Genomic DNA, 23,088 nt, shown 5'->3' with positions numbered 1-23,088 from the left:
TTCTATTCACACGACACAAAGTCAAGGGAAATGTAATTTAATAATTATCTATGCTATGTGTTGGAAAATGGTATTAGTTTGGAAGAATTAATTCCATGGATGAGTGCGGGGACGTTCTTCTTGAAAATATTTTATTTGAAAAGGAATGAATTATCTTCGCAGTGTGTTATTCATGACTCTTATTCCCTTTACGTAGACCTTAATTTTCCCTTTATCAGTACCGCTTTAACTACCTGATTTCCACACACATTGTTTCCAGTTGTTTTGTGTTAATTACTACACTTGCTTGACTTGCTTTGGCGCTTTCTCCTTTCCCTCGATCCTTTGTCTCCCTTTCTTTCTATTGTAAAAAAGACAACTGTAGATAGTCTACATTAGCTTTCTAAAGATCGCTGAACGAACCATTCGAAACCTTTTGAGTTTAATCAGGGTCACCCTTTGAGAATATAGTTTAAAACCTCTTAAACATAGCATTGTTGACCGTATTGTAATAATTAAACAGTAGATATAGGCATATTTTTATCCCCTAAAAATTTTTCATCTGTTCGGATTTCCTAGCTAAAAGTATAGTGATCCGAGAAATATAGGGATCAAAACTGGCCTTTTCGAAAATTTCAGCCAGAAAAAAGGCTCCCAAAAATTCTACGTAACCTTTTTAGGGTAAAAATACGTTAAAATGGGGAATTATACTATTTTGTAGATGTTCGAAAATTCTAGCAGACGCAGGCAAGCAATAAATTTTACAGCAAATGTTCTGAAAATTCTAGATCTCAAATCGCCTTCCGAACAGATATTTTCCGAAAATTGACGTTGGGTGCCCCTGTTTAATTAAGAGAAGTTTAAATTAACCTTTGAAAGTTTCTGGATGAGGTTTAAGAGATAAACTTGAAGTTACTGTCCTTGATGATGTAACATGATGACAACTGTAGACAGTTTCTACTGAGGTTGTTACCAGATTAGATCTTCTGATTGAATCATTTAAAACTTACAGACTCAATTGATGTTTATCATTTTCTAACTAATAATGGGGGTTAAGTTTCTTTTCATTTCGATGATGGAGTACAACTGGAGTTTAAAGCTAATCAAGACCGAGAGTAAAATCAAAGGATCAATTCTCTATAATAAACTTTTTTCAGAGTGATCCCATAAGTAGAAATGTATCTTTTCATTCTTCGTCCTTGTCTACAAATGTATGAATTATAAGCCACCGGACTAGTAATCAAAATATTTCTTTACCACTGTCCCATTCTGTTTCACTTCAGTGACCTGCTTAGCCTCCATCTATTGATATAATATTCTGCTGAAACAATGGAAACGATGCCTTAATTTCCATGTACTTATTCAGCTTCCTTGAGTGAGGCCCCAATGTTACCTGGGTTAATCAGATGCAAGCAATGCATCGGATGTGCATAACGATGTAATATAAAAATCATTTGAAAGCGCCTCGTTGAATGTAAATAACTATGCTGGTTGGTGCTTGAGATTGAGCGTGAGATTGTATGTTGCTATCTTAGGTGTTAGCAAGAGAAGTTTGTGCTGCGCTGGTTTCACTGATCCGCCCAAACCATCCGGGTGGTATCGCAAATATATAGGGAACAAAACAATAGAAGAGACGTCAGCCAATCAGAAAATACTGACGTCACTATAACTGATAAAACTGATTGGGCAATACCGATTCTTTTATCTTTAATTGGTTTGTTCGTTGTTGTGATTTGAAATGGAAAAGCGAAGTACCTTTGAATGAAACTTTTGCTGGCCTTGTCGTTAAATTGAAACTTTTTTTTTTTTTTTTTTTTTTTAAGAAATAGAAAGAAAGAGAAAGAAACGGCATTCTGATTATCGATGCTGGCATTCCCATATTCATTAAACAGCGACATTTATATCGATCTCTCTTATCTTTGCGACATATATTATATCTAATTCTTCCTTTTTTTGGTGAGGCAAGTAAACTGCGTTAATTCTTTTAATTACAAGAACTAATCGGATAAACCGAAGCTGACCGATAAGCTGTGAACATCAAATCATACTAGAAAAATCAACGACTGTCTTAGCTGCCGGCCGACCGGTTCATTTATAGTTTACTAGAACGTTAGGGCGTAAACAGAACGACAAAAACTGTAGTGTACACAAAGACTACGTTTCATTTAACCACTGATTCTAAGCTAGAGAAGAGAAAACGACGTGTAAACGACGAATTTCAAAAACGAGCTAACAACGCAAAAATTTGTCATCGGTTGTCGCCAAACCAAAATTGTTTCATAGTGTGTTTATGTTTTTGTGCGAGTTTGTTTTTAAAATTCATAAAAACAAAACTTTGAACGTGAGTGATAACACCCTTTGTTTTAGATAGAAGCTAGAAATGCAAATTGTTATTGTGGTTACGGAAACCATTGTTGGTTAGTTGTGGTCGGTGGTGAACTTAACTTAAAACAACGAATAGACGGCCAACGCGAATAGACGTTCTTTTAACTAATGTCCCTGCTTCAGCATTGTTTTACAGCCGATGCAAAGTTTCTGACATCCTTTGGAACCATTGCCATTAGCATTGTGACATGGTGCCGACCGTACATTTTCTTTCTTTTTAATTTTTGCTCAACATTGTCTCGTCGTTTCTTCTTTTAATAGGGAGCTCAAGCAAAGGCGTTCGACGCACGTCAAATTTCTATTACTAATAGTCTTAATAGAAAGCTTTCCCCGAAAATTTGGGCATTTTCACGGTAGAATACTACTCAAGCCGGCGGATGCAAAAAACGCGCTTTCTGTTGACGTGCGTCCAGCTCAAAACGTCTTTTAAGCTCACTATTAAAATGCTGAATAATATCAACATGTAGAACGTTTTATCTCCACTTCTCCTTTTAATTTCTTACTTGATCTCCCAAACCTGCGTCAAGGGCAAGGAGCTCGAATTTGTGGTATCCTGTTCACGCGCGTCTTCATCCTCAGGTTTTCTTCATCCTTTTAAAGGTACTTAAAAGTACTAAATAATATTTATTACTTTTATTGCGCATTTTAACAGTAAAAGATATGATCGAATGCGCAAGTACTTGCCTTGTAATATATTCAGCCGGATCTCCACTAGTTACCCACAAAATGCGTAGAGAATATTCAGTTATACATGTTGCTTGTTAAGGCTTGCACTGGTTGCTAATACAGTCTAACCCAAAATCATTTATTTTATACAGACAGTAGAACCTCGATTTTTGATTCGGGTGACTAGAATTCTAACTCGAACTAAATTTCCTTTCTCTTGATCAAAACGTTACTGAAATTTACCCTGATAAGTCAAATTTCCCTCTAACTCGAACTGCATGCTTTTCGTTTCCCTTCCTAGTTAGACTTACCTGGTAGTTACCGTAAACTGGTCGCCTCTAGCTTACGGAAGAGGTTGCGAGCATAGCTTTGACTGCATATAGAAGGTTTAAAAAGTTACTGAACCCCATCATCACGGCAAAATATCGTCATTTGTTGGAGTTTCTCACAGGTCAATTCCCTTCTTCAGCCCTCGGCTTTGGCAAGTCGTATTTCGCCTAGCAGCGCCCTAGAATTAACAGTTCATTAAGTCACTTCAGATGGTAGTATCTCCAAGAACAATTATCTGCTAAAAAAAATATATTCTTAATTTAAAGACACCAGACGAGAAAGACTATTACGAAAGCTAAGGGCAGAAATATAATATTATTAAGTAAACGTGTCGGCAAACTAGAGGATGTTTGTTTATAATCAGAATCAAAAAGCCTTTTTGTCTTCAAATAATTTTTGTCAGCGGATCTCATTTTTGCTGCAACATCAAACGTTTTAAGATGATCGCCTCGTGCCTACCTTTGCTCGCGAGCAAAAGCAAAAATCAGAGACAAACAAATAAACAAACAAAAATAAGTAAATAACACCTTTTTTACAGGCTGGAACAAGAAGCATACAAAACTACACCCGTTTTTATAAATAACCAATTATCATCCCTGTCGAAAATGGTCAATTCAAATTTAATTGAAGCCCCGGGGGATTCCCTTACTTCTTAAGCCTATAAGGTTACGTAGCATTGAGGAACAGGAAGTTGGTTTTAAGGTCTCACCAGTGAGTCTCAAACAGAGTCAACTAATTCACTATTTAGCGTCTTTAACAAAGTGAATTTTTGGACCGGTTGCATATGCCTTTTAAAGAGTGTGAAAGTTGGGCCTACCTTTATGTTATGAAAAATCCTTTTGTAGAATTTATGATTCCATTCCAAAATCAACAAAGTCTATACCCTCCGGCCGTCTCCCTTGTTTTTGAGGCACGAAATGGACCTTGGACGTCATAATCCTATTTAAAGGGTTATATCGCCTCGAATGGACTTGGATGGAATCAGAGAAAATTGACAGTTAACAATGGACAGGCTTCAGGTTTTCGAGAAAAGATCATGCTGAAGCGAGGACTTTTAAATAAACTGCCATACACTTTTAACGGGTACTTTTTAGTAAATGATCATTTCAACGTGAGAGTAGTAAAACGGTTTCTTGGTGTACCTAATCTACGGCGCAGTACTCCTTTTTATATCTTTAAGCATTTTTTACTGGCATAAGTCTTTTAAATTTGCGGGTTTTTGTTGCTGAGGTGAGGTAGTTGCTCCCAGTGAGCCGCCAAAAAAAGAGAGAATCAGGAAAACAGCGAAATGCTGAACCATGGCGGTGAGAGTTGAACGAGAAGAAAGCGTTTTCTGAAATCAATGTTACGTGCTCATCACTTTATAACAAATATTACAAGTGAATCCTCTGTTCCGGTATATTGTTTGCTTGTTTTTGCTTGTTTCTTATTCCTTTTATGGCAAGTTTTTGCATCTTCTTATTCTCTGTTTATAAGCCCGCTTCAGGATAATGAAATGGGGTCAAAAGATGAACATTCCAAAAATAAATGACAGAACTTCAATTGTTAAAAAAGCAAAAAAAGTTTCATGCATGCAGGCAGGCAGGCCGTTTGGTGAGCTCAGCGTTTGCTAACATGAAAAATCCGGACCAAAAACGAAGTTTATTTATGACAAACAAATTTGAAAGCAAATGTTTGCGGAAATTCTACATTTCAAGTAAACACGAGAAAGAATGCTATATGAAGACGACATCTTACCTCGAGGAACCGAATCGCCATTTTTGTCAGCACTTCATGCCAAGAACGACACAACAAACCTTTTCGGCTATAAACTTGGCAAGTCAACAGAAAACAACAAAGCTCTTCTTTTTTTCTCAGGTAAGGAAACAATTCAAACTTTTAGCGGTTCCATTTAAGTCATTACGCTGTTATTTGCGAAGTGATAAGCTTGTGAATTGTCATGTTTGAAAATTCTACAAAGATCTATTTTTAAACTGTCGCGTGTCTAGCTGACCTGATCTGTCAATCAAAGCGTACTTTTTAATGGTTTCCTCTCTGATTTTGTTGGGATCACTTCGTGTGTAATACTAAAACAATTATTCTTTTCAATCTCGGTAAATAGTGGCTTTAGGAATATTTACCTCGCCACTTCGTGGCTCGGTAAATATTTCGCCTTATTCCCCTCGATTTCAAAGAATGATTGTTAAATATAAGTCGATTATCTATCTGACGCGAACTTTCCACCGGATAACCCGTCTCAGTCGGATAATCCGTCTCTAGTTTAAATGCAGCCAATAGAAGGTAATATACAAAAGGGTGTCTTTTCTGTCAAAAACGCTAAGTGCAGGGTTCAGGGGTTAGTCCTCGGGGCGGAGCCTCCCCATATAAAACAGTGTTGAGTAGATAGCCTCCCCAGCTATTATAATGTAGAGTCAGTCAAAAAGAGAGAGAGCATCGTCCTGATTCTGTGCTTTAGCAGACGTTACATAATCAATGTAGAACGTGAACCTATTCTTTCAAAATATACCTGCTGCAAAATACTGTTTTCTACTGAACTAAGGCTTGAACCCAGTCTGTCACTAACGTAAGGACCGTAGCTAAAAAACTCACATACCGTAACAACCGATTATGAACCCCCCCCCCCCCCCCCGCCCCGGCACTTATAAAACCCCCAGTTATAGAGCAATCTTCCTTTAAACAAAAACTACATACGATTATAAGTCTCCCCGAATATAAGCCCCCCTCTAGCACCAATTATAAGCTCCCTGTGAAATCTATTTATTATCAATTACGTTTTGGAGCTTAATTTAAAACCAGTGAAAGCAGACCGTCTTTTGATCAGCGCCACTATAGCGTATTTCAAAACTCATTTTCTATTCCGTTTTTAAGCCGCCTTGGATATAAGACCCTCGGAAGTTACGGGGCCAATCAAAACACGCGAAAATTGCTAGTATAGTTAGCCACTGAAAATGGCTAAACATCTACCCCTCTTTAGGTTCGGTACATAGCGATAGATATTAATCGACGCCCATTGCATTGCGGTTATCTCCACCATTATTTACCGCCTTTTGGAAAGATAGTCGTGCACCTATTCACTAGGAAACAAAATAAAATTGCGTCTGAAAGTATAGCGGTACCAAACGGTAATGCTAACGGAAAATTTAATTTGGCCAACGATTCAGTTTTGTTTTCGGTTTGACTTATATCTCGGGATGAAAGGTGATGACATCATCAAGTACGTGACTTGGGCAAACTGCTTTTATCTCTGTTCATTTAGAACGGTCCAATTTACTTATTATAGATCTTAACTATAGTTTTGGGGCAGGCCACAGAGTAATGGAATTCTGCGATAGTTGCGCCTTCTTGTTTTTGTAAAAGGCGGTTTACATGCGATGGTCTCCATGTAATACCTGTGTTTCTACTGATAGAAGTCTTGGGTTTATAAGTCACCTGGTTGGATACCTAGGCTCCTGGAGGGGGTACTCCCTATAATGGCCTATACGGGGAGGCTGCGCCCGAAAGGGGTACCTTTTTCAGGCTTCAGGTATACGAAAGGGTAGGGAGTTTTCTCGTTGACGTATATGAAAGGGTAGGGAATCTGTCATTTGGGTCTGTTAAAGAACCCAAAAGGACTGACAGATGAATTTTACGGCTTTATAAAGTCGAGAAAACGTTTAAATCTTTTGATTGATTCCCATTCAAATGACAGTGCATTTACAGCAATCAAAAGGAATGCAAAGTTCCAAACAAGGTATATGAAAGGGGTACTATACCATTTGTCAATAGAAGGTATACGAAAGGATTCCTTTTTCGTGAAAAATGGTGTATAAAAGGGTACGGGGTTGGACCTTAGGACCCGTATAAAAATTTGTTGAGTACCCTGTTCCCCCCTCCCCCGGGCCTAGGCTAAGCTCTCTTCTTTATTTTAGGTATATTATACATACTGGGCAAAGGCGGCTATTCTATACCACAAACTTTATTGAATCGGCATCCTCCTTAGGTTTTCTCCGACCTAGATTTAAAATCAGAGGAGCTCTTTTGGGGTCGATGTTGTGCTCATGCTAAGATAAAAATGTAAGTATTTTCTTACCCAAATTATTGTGACGTCCTCCCCTCCCATTTTCTAGGTTAAGAAACCCTGATAACTGGGTACGTCTTTATCTATAAGCCCAATTGAACAGACAAGTCGGCAAATAGCTGCATTGGATAATGAAATCAATATTGAGAGACTGTACGGGAAAATCTCTGTTAAGGATCAAGCATAACGAGTTCGATCTTATTTGTTAGGAAAAACAATGGACAAGATTTGTACATACTGTTAGACTGATTGTCTTTTATTGTAAGCTTTAATCACACATAAAGGCAAACTGCATTGACATGCAAGAAATATAACAAAGATGCTATCTAAGTGATAGGAAGGTTTCTTGACAAGAATCTCAATGTTACGAGTAAACACATATTCCTCTTTTTCCGCTGTGGCAGACATTCGAAAGGGAAGGGAAGGAATGGTTTTGGTGCGTGAGAAGCACTTAAGTGCGCGCGAGGAAGGAGGAAGGGGAACGTTTTGCTCTCCTCCCTTCTCCCTCGCGCGCGGTCTCGCGCCTAAATTCCCTTTCCTTTCCCTTTCCAACGCCTTCCACGCAGGCTTAAGATAATCAAGTTATCCTATAATCATATTCATCTTCCTAGCTAACTGATATAAATTTTCTGAGGTGCGATTTTAATCCTCGAATTCTAATCCGCTTTTAATAATGGTCTTCCCTCGAAGCGGTTTGGCTACAAAAGGAATCGTGCAGTGTGATTTAATTAAAGCACGATTTAATTTTAAAAATCATTTTCACTTCCGGATTTAATTAAAGATTTTTCAGTCGCAATATTTTAAATACAAAGGTTACCTCTTCAGCATATTTGTTTTCCGCTGAGATGAAAGATTATATCACGACCTTTACTTTGACTACATCTTTATAGCAAATGAACGACAATCTGATGGTATAAATGGTAAGCCAAGAGAGAATTGGTTCCCCTGAAGCTGTAGTGATATATTTTGCATCCATAACATATCACCTACAAAAAGCATTGCCAATCAATCACTCTCAATCACAGCCATCTTGTCTTGTCACGTAACGAGAAGGAGCGGTACGTTACAAGACAAAACGGCTGCAACGGCCGGAAGACCAATTCCCTACGAGCTCGATCACCCGATTATTATTGTGTCGTCACGAAAGGTGCCTCCCCACAAAGGAACTAAAGAAGCGCTGCGTGTCAAAACAAAGAGCTGCTGTACAGGACTAACATGTCAACATAATAATACAAAATCATGATACTCAGTGTTATAAGAGTTTACTATTGACAATATAATTCGACGGAAGTAGCCACAAAGGGCTAAAAAGAAAATAACCAAAAACAATGCTTTCGCACCTTCCGCTTTATAGTCTATATTTGTAGAATGCTATTCTAAGGTAGTTAAAACAGCGCAAAAGTTTAAGACTCCCCTTATTAGGACTGGGACATAGATACTTCTTCAATCATTATCCGGGATACTGAGTCCCACCCAGTGTAAGCATCGCCCAAGGTGTGGCCACTACTACACTGTCCTACCCATAATTCCACTCCAACAGCGCCTTGTGGAATGTTTTCACAGTACCCCTCAAATGACCGATGGTGCAGCAGTTCAGGATTCTTTGATGACCAGTTGTTGTAAACAACAGCCTCAATCGTCCTTGGTCCACTGCATTCATTTCCATTGAACTTGAAATACCACCGGTTACACTTAGAACCACTTCCATAGACCCTCGTGTTTCCCTGGAATGAGACTCTGAGTGCTGAATTAGACTGCAGTTTGTTAAACGCACAGTCCTGGAATAAAATCAAACAAATCAAACATATTGTAGTAAGGCGAACAACCGTGTGTTATGATCGATTCTAACTACCCCAGTCAAGATTACTTGCTAATTTTTAAAAACTTTGTAATAGCTCAAATTTTCGTTGTCCTTATCCATATGGCCAGGAATCATGTTATCACGCATGATGGTTTTCCTTTTTTCGTTCAAAAAGAACCAAATTGTACGGAAATGTAACTATTTAGTTATTTATGTAATGTGTTAGCAAACGGTGAGTGAGAGGAAAGACATTGTTCTTTGAAATGTTTTAATTTAAAAAGGAATGAATTATTCTTTGGGTTGTGTTATGAATGATTCTTATTCTAATTACCTTAATCTTTCCGTTATCAGTTCCGCTAGCTGATTTCCACACACATTGTTTCCAGTTGGTTTGTGGTACTACACTTGCTTGACTTGCTTTGGCGCTTTCTCCTTTCTCTCCTTTGTCTCCTTTTCTTCCTTGATTTCCCACAATGCCTCGCTCTCCTTTAATTCCCACAGCTCCTTGCTCTCCTTTCATTCCCGCAATGCCTCTCTCTCCTTTCATTCCCAGAAGTCCCTGTTGACCTTTCATTCCCTGGATTCCTTGTGGTCCACTCTTCCCAGGGGGTCCTTCGCGCCCTCTGTCTCCTCTCGGACCCGGCATTCCATGTGATCCTTTATCACCAATTTGTCCTTTTACACCTTCTCTTCCCTGGGGTCCGTGTGGCCCAGGGACGCCCGGCACTCCCGGCACTCCAGGTATACCATTTGATCCTGGAATACCGGGAAAACCCAGCATAGATCGCTAAAGTTGGGGGAAAAAAGATGAATTATAATTAGCAGAGACAAAGACGACGCGGGATCTTAGATAACTCGAGGTGGAGTACTCCTAGGAATTCTTGGCGGGGATGTGCCACCCGGTCCTCAAAATCCTGACTCTATTTCAAACCAAATCACGTCATTTTTTACACGCGTATTCAGACTTGGCCTCTAAAATCCATACTAGTTTTCAGACCTTGCCTCGAAGAAATTATGCTTGTCATAATTACTTAGATTAATTTAGATCAGCAACGAAAAAGAATTGGCATAATTATTTCTATTTCCTTCTCATTTGGAATTGAAACGATAAATATCGATAAATACGTTCATACACACCCGTAGCTCTCACGCAAACAATGATTCCAGACCAAAATGGACAAAGTCTATACCCGCCAACCGTCTCCCTTGTTTTCGAGGCGCGGAATGGACCTTGGATATCATAATCCTCTTTATAGTGTTATCTCGCCTCGAATGGACGAGGATGGAATCAGAGAAAATTAACAGCTAAAATGGACAGGCTTCAGGTTTTCGAGGAAAGATCATGCTGAAGCGAGGACTTTTAAATAAACTGCCATACACTTTTAACGGGTACTTTTTAGTAAATGAACATAACGACGTGGGAGTAATAAAACAGTTTCTGGGTGTACCTAATCTACGGCGTAGTACCCCTTTTTATATCTTTATGCATTTCTTACCTGGCATAGGTCTTTTAACTGTGTGACGTTTTGTTGCTGAGTTGAGGTGGTTGTTACCAGTGAGCCGGCAAAAAGAGAGAGAATCAGGAAAACAGCGAAATACTGAACCATGGCGGTGAGAGTTGAACGAGAAGACAGCGTTTTCTGAAATCAGTGCTACGTGCTCATCATTTTATAGAAAATATTTTAAGTAAATCCTCTGTTCCTGTGTATTGTTTGTTGTTTTTGCTTGTTTGTTTTTCCTTTTATGGCAATTTGTTGACTCTTCTAATTCTTTGGTTATAAGCCCGCTTCAAGATACTGAAACAGGGTCAAAAGATGAACATTCCAAAAATAAATGGTAGAATATAAATTGATACAAAAGCAACAAAGTTTTATGCATGCTATCACGATTTTGTGTTTCGAACGGTACCCGATCCCTTTCCTCTTTAGTACGTCAAAAATAATCATGAATTTGCCTTCAGTCCAAGTTGGGGATGCTATGTCAGAAAAAGTAGCGGCTCCATTAAGCTCCAGCTAAACAAGCCTTGACGTCTCTGGTGTTAGTGTGTCTATTTTTAAACTCTCACATCTTATACCTTGAAAGGAGTGGGGGAGTGGGGGGGGGGGGGGAGCGTTGAGGGGCCCCCTATAATGACCTATACTGGGAGGCGCAACCCAGAAGTGTACCCCTTTCAGGATAGACCATACCATTTTTTTTTTCCTTCAACTTTTCACATGGACAACCTAAGGAAACCCCCGGAAAGAACGTTTTAAAATGAGTAAAATTGCCGAGTTTTGAAAGTGATTTGTTGAAAACGAATTAACGAAGATATAGCTCCTCAGAGTCGGGAAATTTTACAGGCGTTTGTCTGACGGTGGGGGGCGGGTACAAACTTGCTCTCCCCCTCCCACCCGCCCACGTACAAACGTATGTAAATTTTCGCAACTCTTTGCAAGCTGAAGACGTATCACTTTCAAATTTGGCAATGTCACAGCCTTTGCAATTACAATTAAAGTTGAAATTCATTGAATCAAATTAAACGCTACATGAAAATGACAAAAGACATTGTGTTGGTACTAGATATGTGAACCGTCCCTTACCATAAATTGTCGCTGATAAGCCCTGGGATTATACATTGTACATCTTCTTAAGGGGTTTTAGGAAGACGTATAAACGGAGGAGCTTTTAATTTCCGAGGGGGCTTATTTATGGCATAGGAAAAGCGCTTCGAAATAAGTTGTAGCATTGCTGATCAAACTAGATGTTTTTGCATTTACTGGTCGTTAATTAAGGCCTCAAAATGTCATTATAAATCGAATTCAATTCAGTTCTAGCAAGAGGGGATCTTATTATACCTAGTGGGGATAATATTCGGATGTATTTTTTTCGTTTACAGCCATGATATGGGTCCATAACTGAAAACGAAGGCTTAAAAGTGCAATCATATAAGACGGTTATCTGCCTGACGCGAACTTTCCACCGGATAACCCGTCTCAGGCGGATAATCCGTCTCTATTTTAAATACGGCCAATAGAAGGTATACATACCTCTTATTAGCCGAGTTTTCGGTCCGTACTGTAAATTACGGACCGAGTTTTTTTCCATCGATTTATGGACGCTTGGGCCATAAATCGATGGAAAAAAACGAGGATCCGTAATTTACAGTACGGACCGAAAAACAAGTCTCATAAGATGTTTATTATATGGCTTCTTCCTGTTTGGGGGACCGGAAACAAGTGCAGGACGCACGATTTGACAGTCATTTGACAGGCGTCAAAAAAGAAAGTTTTTATTAGCGCACGAAAACAATAGCACATAACAAAGGCTTTCCGAGAAAGTAAAAACAAATTCGCCATGTCAGTGAAAAAGTTTATTCGGTCAAAACTAAGAGCACTGTAAGTTTTAGCTCTTTAATGTAACGCTGGAGTATTTTGGAAACCGGACACTGTGTCTGTCTAGAAGTCTTTTCCATCTTTCCTCCGTTTGTCCTTGTAAAAAAAAAATAACACTGCAAAAGGCAAAGAAGCCGGCTTTTCAAGGTAAGTTTGTTGTCGTTGTCTGTCGTTGTCGAAGGATTCGCTCGTTAATTGTTTTTGGGAAAACTTCTCTTTCTGCCAGTTCATTCTCGTCTTCAATAGACCTTGTCACGGTTTTCGACGCCATCTTGACTAGTAGGCAAACGCGTGAGAAATTACAGTGTTTGTATGAGAATCTAATATCGGGTAATTTCCGTAAAACGTCTGTTCTGAAAAAAAAAAATCAATTATAAACTTAAGCTACAATGCAAAGGATTGTCCTAAAAAATTTTGGGGCGTACCTTTGCTTAAATTTTTCCAGAGGCTTGCTTTAGATTTTCCATATATTTGTCTGTAATTTTCCCGGGACTTTCTTACAGACAACTGTATAGAAAATTTAAAAAAGTGGTTCTAGGTCTTCAAGTGAATGTAACGCCCTCAAATTTTTTCAGGAGAATCCTTAGGAGTGAAGCTTTAGTTTACAAGTCATATTGTTTTCAGAACAGCCGTTCTACGGAAATTATTCGACATTAGATTCTCATACAATCATTGTAATTTCTCACGCGTTTGCCTACTCGTCAAGATGGCGTCGAAAACCGTGACAAGGTCTATTGTGATCTGCGTTAAATTTTCAAACACTGACTAGAATTCTCTTCCTCGGTAAGGTTACGATTCAGTTTCTACATCAGCTTCGTTCTCATTAAAACAAAGCTACAGGTTAAAATTTGGAAAGGCAAAGTCAACATCCCAGTCCTCGAGCACTGTAAGTATTCACTCGTTGTGACGCTGGAGTCTTTTGAAAACTGGACATTGCGTCTGGCTCGAACTCGCTTATATCTTTCTTTCGTAGGTCTTTGAAAAAACACTGCAAATGGCAAAGAAGCTTGTCAAGATGATCGGGTGCAGGTATGTTTGTTATCATATTTGTCGAAGGAATTACTCATTTTCTCTTAGGCAAAACATCTCGAATCTCTGCCAGTCGATTTTCGTCTTCTTAACTGTGTACTACGATAAAATTTTCAAACACCGACTGGAATCCTCTTCGATAAGATTAAGAGTTAGTTTCTTCATCGCCTTCGTTCCCAAATAAACACAGTTTAAAATGTTGAAGGTCAAAGTCAACATCCAAGTCCTAAAGATTAACAGGCGTCTTATAACTTTATTTAAACCTTTTTTGCGAGGAAGAGATTTAGAGCTCCGAAATGAGCATTTTCTTTAAAAATTTTGGTCCGTATAGCAAGTTACGGACCGCAAATTGACCAATCGCATGGCGAAAACAGACTCAGACATATAATAAACAAGGGTATGTTTTCTGTCAAAAATGGTAAGTGCAGGGTTAAGGGGTTAGTCCTTGGGGCGAAGCCTCCCTATATAAAACTGTGTGGAGTAGCCTCCCCGGCTATCACGATCTAGAGTCAGTCAAAAAGAGAGCGCATCGTCTTCGTTCTTGTTTTTGCTGTAGCAGACGTTACTTAATGTAGAACGTGAACCTACTTTTTCAAAATATACCTGCTGAAAAATACTGTTGGGAGACATTTATGTTAGAGGCAGCTTCATTCTCTCGAGATAACAAAATTGTGAGTCAAGTAGCACGTAAGATAATGGAGCTTATAAGATAACGAGGCTCGTAACATGATGGAGCTTTCCTTTACCTTTTTAACGGCGGGGGAAGTTTTCCTTGTTGAAGAAAACTTGCTCCTGTAACTGGAGGGCTTTAAGGCACTTTTCACGCTATGATGTTTCGAAAGAAAAACAAAAATATATAAAATGGTCAAAAATCGGATAGGTTAAAATGATCTTTTGCATCGCGATGTATTTTCTTAGGAAACAGGGTACACAATCGCTGCCTGTAAACCAGCCGTCGAATAGCAAAACAAAAAATGAGAATGGATTAAAACTTTTTAATACATTTCATTCCTATTTTCTACTCAACTAAGTCGTGCAATGCTAATGTCTAAAGACGAGGCTTTTTTCTATAATATTTCAACTCAGTCTGTCATTAACCCAATAATGGTGGTTATCTCCACCATTATTTACCGCCCTTTGGGAAGATAGTTGTACATCTATTCACTAAGGAACAAAATAAAATGGTGTCTTAAGAGCGACTTTCCGTAAATACCACGGATAGGTGTGCAAGATGAAAAATACGAAATCCCCCAAATTTTGTCACAACAAAGCCCTTTGGAAACTATTTTAGGAAAAACAAGACTCATTTCCTTTGCATTTATATTTTCCAAAATAATCAACTTTTTTTTTAATTTTCACCTTCCAGAGGCCTTCAAACCACCAAAAAATGTACGTGATATCCTCGCTTCGTGAATGGAAACGGAAACTAATACCACGACTTTTCTTATATTAAACAATTTCATTACCCTTCCTTGTATCCAAACATTGTTACAATTTCAAAAGATTTCAATCTGATTTTTTCATATTTTTTCAAAGTAACCCTCTAAATCATCAGTGCTATCGCGACCATCAATTTTGCCATTTTTCAACGGCAAAAATCCCTTCCTGGTACATGGCTTTTGGAAAGTATCTTTATTGCAAAACAAGAACTGGTTACACGTACATTAAGCTTCGTGTACAAGACTTCGCGACTGGTAAGAATTTCTCTTTTAATCAGTAACCTAAACAAAGAGTTGTTCTTTTTTCTCGGGAAAGTTATTTTATAAAAGCAGTAGAGAACTTTTTTCCTGTGTTTGCATAGCCTGATATAAATACTCGAAGGGTTGGGAGAATTCTTGATAGTTATGCAAACCCGAGACGAAGTCAAATAATAGAGAATGTTAGCATCAACAACGAGTACGAGTACGAGAACGACTTCAAGCCGTACTCGTACTCGAAGTCGTTTTCTCAGCTTTCTATGTTAGCGATGACACCGAGTTTGAGTTTATAGAAAATAAAATTATGGGATTCCGCATGACTTGGCGCCAAATTTGAGTCGAGGTAGCGCTCCACAACAATTTCGAAAACAAAAAATGACTCTAAAAAACGTTCAAGACTGCTTGTTACTCAGTTACATGGAAGGTTTTTTGGACGAAGAAGAATTTTGTGCTTTATATGATGTAAACAGCACAGATTATCCCGTATTTGAGCATGGAAAGTATGGAATATTCGACCTGAATGAAGTTTCCGAGGAAGATTGCTTCAGCCGCTTTCGTTTTAGCGACAAGGTCATTCCCTACCTCGGCCGTATTTTGCGTCTACCGGAAAAATTTGTGTGCGAAAATCGAACAGCGGCCTATACAGAGGAAGGGCTGTGTATTCTCTTGCAACGTTTGGCTTATCCATGCCGTTAACCAGGCATGATAACTCAGTTTGGGAGGTCTCCGCAGGAGCTCAGTCTGATAGCCAACAAGGTGATGGATGAGATTTATGAACAGCACGGGCATCTGCTGACTACCCTTGACCCCCTTCACCACCCCTGGCTGACGCGACAGAGACTTAGGGAAATGGCTGATGCTGTTTATGCGAAGGGTGCTGCACTTCCAAATTGCTGGGGGTTTGTAGATGGCACTGTAAGTCATGTAGAAACTTTCAAAATACAGTATTTTAGTCTAGTGTGTATTTTACATTATTTTGTTTGATTTTACCGTAAAATCTCTAATAAACCCTTTCCCCTCTCCTCCCCTTTTTGTAATAATTCAGGCATGGCTAAATATTTTTTAAAGAACTGATTTTACTCTTGAGCTTTTAACAGTGCAACAACATTAAACTTGATCGTCTATCATATAGTAAGTCAGATTTTGCTTCTTCTCAAGTTTTGACTTTATAGCATTTCTGTAGCATAAATCTAACGCTATGTATACCGTATACAAAATTTATCGAAACTGGCAAGATTTCCGCAGCATGTTATTTTGACTCTGGAGTTCTAAATAAGCCCCTAATACCCCCCCCCCCCCTCTTGTATGAGGCACAGAATTAAATAAGCCCCCCGGGGTTATTAGAGCTTTTTAAAAGTTAAAATTTACCGATGAAAACATAAAAAGATTATTTTGTTTTGTGGTTTTTTGTTTGCTACAGGTCAGGCCTATCTGCAGACCTTCTCAGGGTCAACACATATTCTACAATGGACACAAGAGAGTACATAGCCTCAAATTTGAGCAAGTCTTGGCTGCCAATGGCATAATAGTGCGAATGTTTGGTCCTATTGGTAGGTTAAACTAAATGACTTCATTTGTTTCCAAACAAAACTATCACGTGTTAATAGTTTTGGTAGACTCCACAATTTCCACGGTTGGGATGGACTTATACCTTCCCCCCCCCCCCCCCCATCAGACTATCCCCTAAGACTAAAAAGATGTTCATTTACTTTCTTTCCATTTACAGAAGGAAGAAAGCATGATGCAGGCATGCTAAGGATGTCAGGCTTATACCAAGACCTGGAGAGGCACTCGTGGGCACCAGATGGCACACCCCTATGTGTTTATGGGGACCCAGCCTACCCCCACAGAGTACACCTGCAAATAGGGTTCAAGGGTGCAAGACTCACTCCTGCTCAAGAGAGGTTCAATCAATCCATGTCAGATGTGCGGGCAACTGTAGAGTGGTCTTTTGGAGAAATAACCACATACTGGGCATTCACAGATTTCAAGAAGAATCTCAGAATTGGCATGAGTGCAGTTGGAAAGCAATATTTAGTTGCTACTCTATTAAAAAATGCTCTTGTTTTTTGTTATGGTAGCCAGGTGTCCCAGTACTTTGACCTAGCACCCCCAAAACTGGAAGAATACTTTCATTAAAAATAAAGATGCTAAGGGAGTACTGGGGGTTAGCTATGGGGTGGGGTGGGGGGTGTCAACCAACATGGTAACACCCTTAGCCTTTTCTGTTTAATCAACACTTCTCAAGTACAGTATGCAATAATAGAATTGTAAAAGAATATGTTATGGATTTCTAAGTATGTGACAAAGACATTCCTGAAATTTTAAAGAACGTTAATGTACAAAAACTTGAAAGAGCTTTGTTGTTGTTCAAAAACACAAGAGTTCAAGAGCTTTTGTTTGTCTTGGTAACGTCAGTCAGCTGTTGCAACATTTGCAGCATAAGCTGTTGTTGCTGCTGTTGCTGTTGCTGTGTTTGTCTTAACTCGGCCTCTCTGGGCTGAAGCTCCCTCTCACGAAGCGCCTGCTCAGCCTTTAATTGCTGTGACCTTATCTGGAGGCTTTCTTGCAAAAATTGCATTGTATCTGCGCCTCGTCTGCGTGGAGGCTGTGATTCTTCATCACCCCCTGTGCTCTTCCTTTTCTTGGTTTCTGCAACAGTTTCCATTGCCCTCTGCCTCATGCTTGCTGCTTTTTCTGACTCTGCTTTTTTCTTTGCACTTTCTGCTTCCTCCTGGCTACTAACTTCCTCCATTCGCTCTTTTATGTCTTGGCACAATTGGTCCAGCTCGTCATACTCAGCATCTATGCCAGAGGCCTTTTTTTCTACTTGCTCCTTGTTTTCAAATTCTTCCATGATTTTTTTGAACCGATCTCTACAGGATCTTTCTGTAACCTTGAATCCCTCTTGCTTGTTGCCATTAAGATTGCTGGCAATAGTTCTCCATGCTGCACCTCTGTCACTTTGCTTTTTGGCATATGGTTCTACACATGTGACCTCCTTGAGCAGGCACAATTCATGTTGCTTTTTCCAGATAAACAGCTTTCTTTTCCTAAAAAAATGAAAATGAAAACAGTACAATTTAAAAAGATTTAAGGTACCAAGCCAATGTTAATCCTATTTGCTGGGAAAAGTTTGCAACAAACTTAATTTAATAGTGAGAAAACCATGCACTACTACCACCAAACAACACCTACTTTAGGAATTTTGGGGCCTTTAGGATCATGGAAACTGAACTTTGTAGTTAAGTTCAATGCGTGATCATAAACGGCTTCTGTTCCAAACCCCAGTTACCAAAACCAACTTGTATTGAATGAGCTTCCTTTTGAAGTTTTTTTTTTTAAAATGTACTCCCTTTCACAACGAGGTTGTTCGCTAGGCCCTCTTTCTGTTTCATGAGAGCTTCATGAAAAATATGCAGCTTATAGCTGCATGATGGGAGACCTGCATATGAAATAGTTACATCTCATGGATATTGAAGTATGTTAGATAAAAATTAAGCCTAAAACAGTAGACATCATCCCAAGGTTGGGCATAAACTACAGAGTTTGAAAAGTTTATTCTACAAAGTGGGCTATTAGAGTATGAATTCCCTTTATGCCAGTGCAATTTTTTCATGAAAATACTTGAATCAAAAATGATGTGGATTATTTTTCTTAATCCTTCTCTCGCAAAAAATAAAAGAATTAAATACAGTTGAACCTGAACTCAGTTATTCTAGAGTTTGACTCAATGCGTCATTCGATTCTGTAGTCAAATTTCAGCTCAACAAAGTGAAAGCTTGATGCCAGTGGAGTAAGCATAATAAAGTTTAAAGTTAACTTCAGCCATGTTAAACTTAAATCCTGGAGTTTTTGATGCACTTCAAGCACCTTATAAACAACCTAAATTAGACCAAATAATACTCATATAAAGAAAAACAAGTACTCTTTGGTCCACTTACATTTCTGCTTCGGCCATCTTGATAGAATCCTGGAAAAAAGGAGTAAATGAGTTATCTGGCATGCTACAAAGCTATCGAGAGAGACCGCAGGCCTCACGAAATAACCCCAAAATTGTCATTATGTTGCGAAAAATATCCCAACAGAAGAATATATGAATGAAGAATACTTAGCTCCTTATCCAGTGTGGTTCTTGTGTTGAATTTGATGAGTATTAGCGTGTTTTGAGCGGCAGCACTAAAAGATGGAATCCGGAATCCGGAAACGGAAACGGAATCACGGAAACGGAAACGGAATACGGAATCTGTGAAAGAAGGTTCCAAGCGATCGATTTGAAAAAAAATAATATTAGCAATGACAATGAAATAAATAAACAGATAAAAAAAAGGCACAAATGAATAAATTAGCTGAGTACAGGAGAGGAGACTGCTGTGTCACTAGAGGAGTCGATTCCGGTGAAAAGACGCTTGATACCACTGTCGGCAATGAATGCAAATTCTCATGGGACAGCAAAGCGAGGAGAAAAACGTGACTGACAAAAACTAGTGCCTTAACAAAAAGGTAAGTTATATGGAGACAGACTTCGTTTGAATCGTCTGAGGCGTCGTTTACATAACTGAAAGGCGTCGCCGTCAAGTTTTTCTCAGTGTCTTTTCTGGGTTGTCTTCAACAGTGTTCAGTTTTATTTATCAAGACAACTTACTCAAGAGAACCATGGCATTGTGGAGTCCACAGAGAAGAGAGAATTGTGCATGCATTTGCTTGATTCCGCAACCAATTACATCAAAATAATGCGCCATGTTTAATAAGCCTCTTCAACAAAAATACGGACGTCCACGTAAACTTAATTACCGGTACACCAGTATTCCATCAGTATTCAGCTTGGCGAAAAAGTTGAACTTATTGCTACAACACCGGAACTGTGGTCACGTCACCGGTCGGTCATGTGTGGAGTATTCAGTTTGGGGACAATCACGTGGTGTGGTCTGAGGCTAACTTCGACTATTCTTGACAATTAGCTACAAAAGTAATATTTAACTGTATTATTCAACCCATGAACTCGTGAATAAAAATTACTCGTAAAATTACTTTCATCGGCCTTGCAGTGCAGTAACCCACACTACGGCAAACCTTATCAAGACACAATAACATGAATATATTTAAGGGAACTGCCAAGAAAACTAAGACAAATTCTCTTTGGATTGTACTAGATTGTGTATTGTGAAATTCTTTAATTTTCTATCATCAATATTTGATTCCGTATTATGTTTCCGTTTCCGTTTCCGTGATTCCGTTTCCGTTTCCGGATTCCGGATTCCGTGTTTTAGTGCTGCCCTGTTTTGAGAGCCCGACGGTCCATCCTCCAGTTTTCAAAGGAAAATCTACTTTTCGAGGCAAACGCGAAGGATGGTTAGTCGCGGTCTTAAAACACGCTAAAACCCATCAAATTCAACACAACAACCACACTGAATAAATAAGTAAGTATTCTTTATTGATATCCTCGACTGTTGGGATATTTTCGACCAAATAACGGCAATTTTCGGGGTTATTTCGTGAGCCTGTGCGGCCTGTGGAGAGACATGAAACTTTCCCGGGTAAATGCAAATTTACTCTGTGTAGGAAATATCGCGTTCGGTTGCTTTTCCTCGACTTCAAAAGCAGTATTTTACATAAAACATAATATAAGGAATGTTCAAGATGATAAAGAAAGGCTAGAAACGAAAACAAACTGCATTAAACGATCGGAATTTACCTTTAAAAGCCAGCTCCTCCCAGTCGTAGCTCAGTCGTTCTGGCCACTTCGAGTTTTTGGTGAGAACTCGTCGTAGTGCAACTTCACAGAACGACTTGAAAACGTGGAGATGCACAGAACGGATGCGCAGAACGCAAAATCGCTGATCTCGTTCTAGAACTCGTACTCGTTGTCGATGCTAACATCCTCTAATAACAAAGGGACCGTCGCGAGAACAATAGAACCATCTTGACAAAACACATGTCTGATCTGGCAAACTTACTTCCGGTCAGGTCAAGTGTGGTCATAGATCGGACGAAAAGTAGCCTCTAAAAACAACGCAAATTTGAGCAGTAGAACGGGCGTCAAAACAAACGAAACCAACAACCCCGTCTAATTGAACCTTTAATCAATCTAGGTGGCGGATACTAGCCGATTTTGTTCATTAACAAGGTAATTACGCCTCAAAATAAAAGTGCCCTCGTTTAAGTTTCATCCCTTGTCTCTTTTCTCTTCTCGTGGCCGTTAGTGGAAAGTTAATAGTTAACGATACTTGAGCGTCTTATTTACTAAGCGCCAGACAAGCAAACGCATTTGATAACCAGCAATGTTAAGCGTCTCCGATCGGATTCAAATCCCTTCCAAAACGACTCATAAAGACACAGGAACAAAGGTAAAGCATCTTATTATTTTATTAGCTAATACAGCATAAAAACATCTAATTTTTGAGCTATTTTGAAAAAAATAGCTCATATGTCAGTGGTGTGAGCGTATGTATCTTTGTGGCTTTGTATGTTGGGATGTTTGTTGCAAGAGCCAATAAGGTTGAAGGTACTATGAGTTGATCCTTAGGAACCAATGAGATCTTGGCATCTATTTAAACATGGCATTGGTAAAGGTCGAACAAGGGCACTTTGAGACCGCCATCTTAATCCTTCACAATTTTTTCGTCTTTTCTTAAGGGTACAGGTGTTTGGAAGCATTACATAAAATATCTTCATGATTCAAACGCTGTGAACAGTGAAGCAGCTGTTTAAGGGTTCATATTTAAGTGTGGATGCTGCTTCGACGTATTTCTGACCTAATTCGGCTATCGGTACAACGCACGTCAGTATGAGTTCTGTTTCACCTGCTACAACTGGGTAGAGTATAAAAAGATCATATATTTTCAAATCTCTTCCAGTGAAGTAACAATTGATATTTAGATATAGACTTTAACTCGAAAGTATGCGCCCTATAAAATGTGGTTTTAGAAGCTTAAAAGGCAGCTTATTTTTTTGAAAGCTGTATCGAGTATCGTTAATGCTGTAAATAAGCTTTAAAAATATTATTCTCTCGCTTACAAAGTTCAACCGACCTTTTTCGTTCTATTTAGTAAAATTGCGTAACTTAAGTAGAAACAGTAGCGTTAGGGAAGAAGCTAGTTGACACAATAATTAGATACTGTTATATTGAGTGGAGTAACATGATATAAGTAGAAATATATTTCGGCAGTTTGATAATTTTCTTGTAGGTTAATAAAATGTTAGGCTATCAACCTTGACGTTGCGTGAAACATAATTTAATTGCAGATGTTGTAATAAAGCCGAGGTGATTTCTTAAAATCATTTGAGAAAATTTTGTAGTAAAACAATTTGCCTCTTTTTTACGTACGAATTGTGAAAGGGCCACAGACCAACATCTTCACATGCAAATTGTGTGCATGAGTTATTTTTATAATTCTGTTTACTAGATTACTGTGTGATAACTCGAATTCCCTCACGTACGAACCACGAAAGGGGGCAAAGTCCAACACTTTCACGTGCCCGCTGTGTGACTGTACATCTCATGCAGATTGGCTTTTCACAATAATAATAGTAACTTGGACGTATGAAGACCTGTTTTGTTTAGTAACCAATGCCTTAAAAAAGGCTTTTGTCTTTTAAGAAGCAATAGCTTTTAAAACATGACGAAATAAGTTGTCGGAGTTAAAGACTGTTTCACAAATGTTAATAAATGTTAGGTTATCAACCTTGACGTTGCATGAAACATAATTTAATTGTAGATGTTATAATGAAACCGAGGTGATTTCTTAAAATCGTTTGAGAAAATTTTGTAGT

General features: G+C 38.8%; 1 protein-coding gene across 1 annotated transcript; it reads right to left on the bottom strand.

Annotated features, from left to right (window-relative positions):
- Positions 1 to 8,662: 8,662 nt before the first annotated feature.
- LOC140930804 (uncharacterized) lies at positions 8,663 to 10,830 on the bottom strand. Its single transcript, XM_073380518.1, has 3 exons — positions 10,715 to 10,830; positions 9,550 to 10,005; positions 8,663 to 9,195 (listed from the first exon to the last, which is right to left on the bottom strand). Exons 1-3 carry the CDS (start codon positions 10,823 to 10,825, stop codon positions 8,836 to 8,838), a joined length of 927 nt encoding a protein of 308 aa, XP_073236619.1. The 5' UTR covers positions 10,826 to 10,830; the 3' UTR covers positions 8,663 to 8,835.
- Between the last annotated feature and the right edge of the window lie 12,258 nt (positions 10,831 to 23,088).

This window comes from Porites lutea, chromosome 3 (assembly GCF_958299795.1).
Source record: "Porites lutea chromosome 3, jaPorLute2.1, whole genome shotgun sequence".
In the NCBI taxonomy this organism is placed as follows: Eukaryota; Metazoa; Cnidaria; class Anthozoa; order Scleractinia; family Poritidae; genus Porites; species Porites lutea.
The sequence above is the reverse complement of the archived record's forward strand: the minus strand, read 5'-3'. Positions and strand labels throughout refer to the sequence as shown.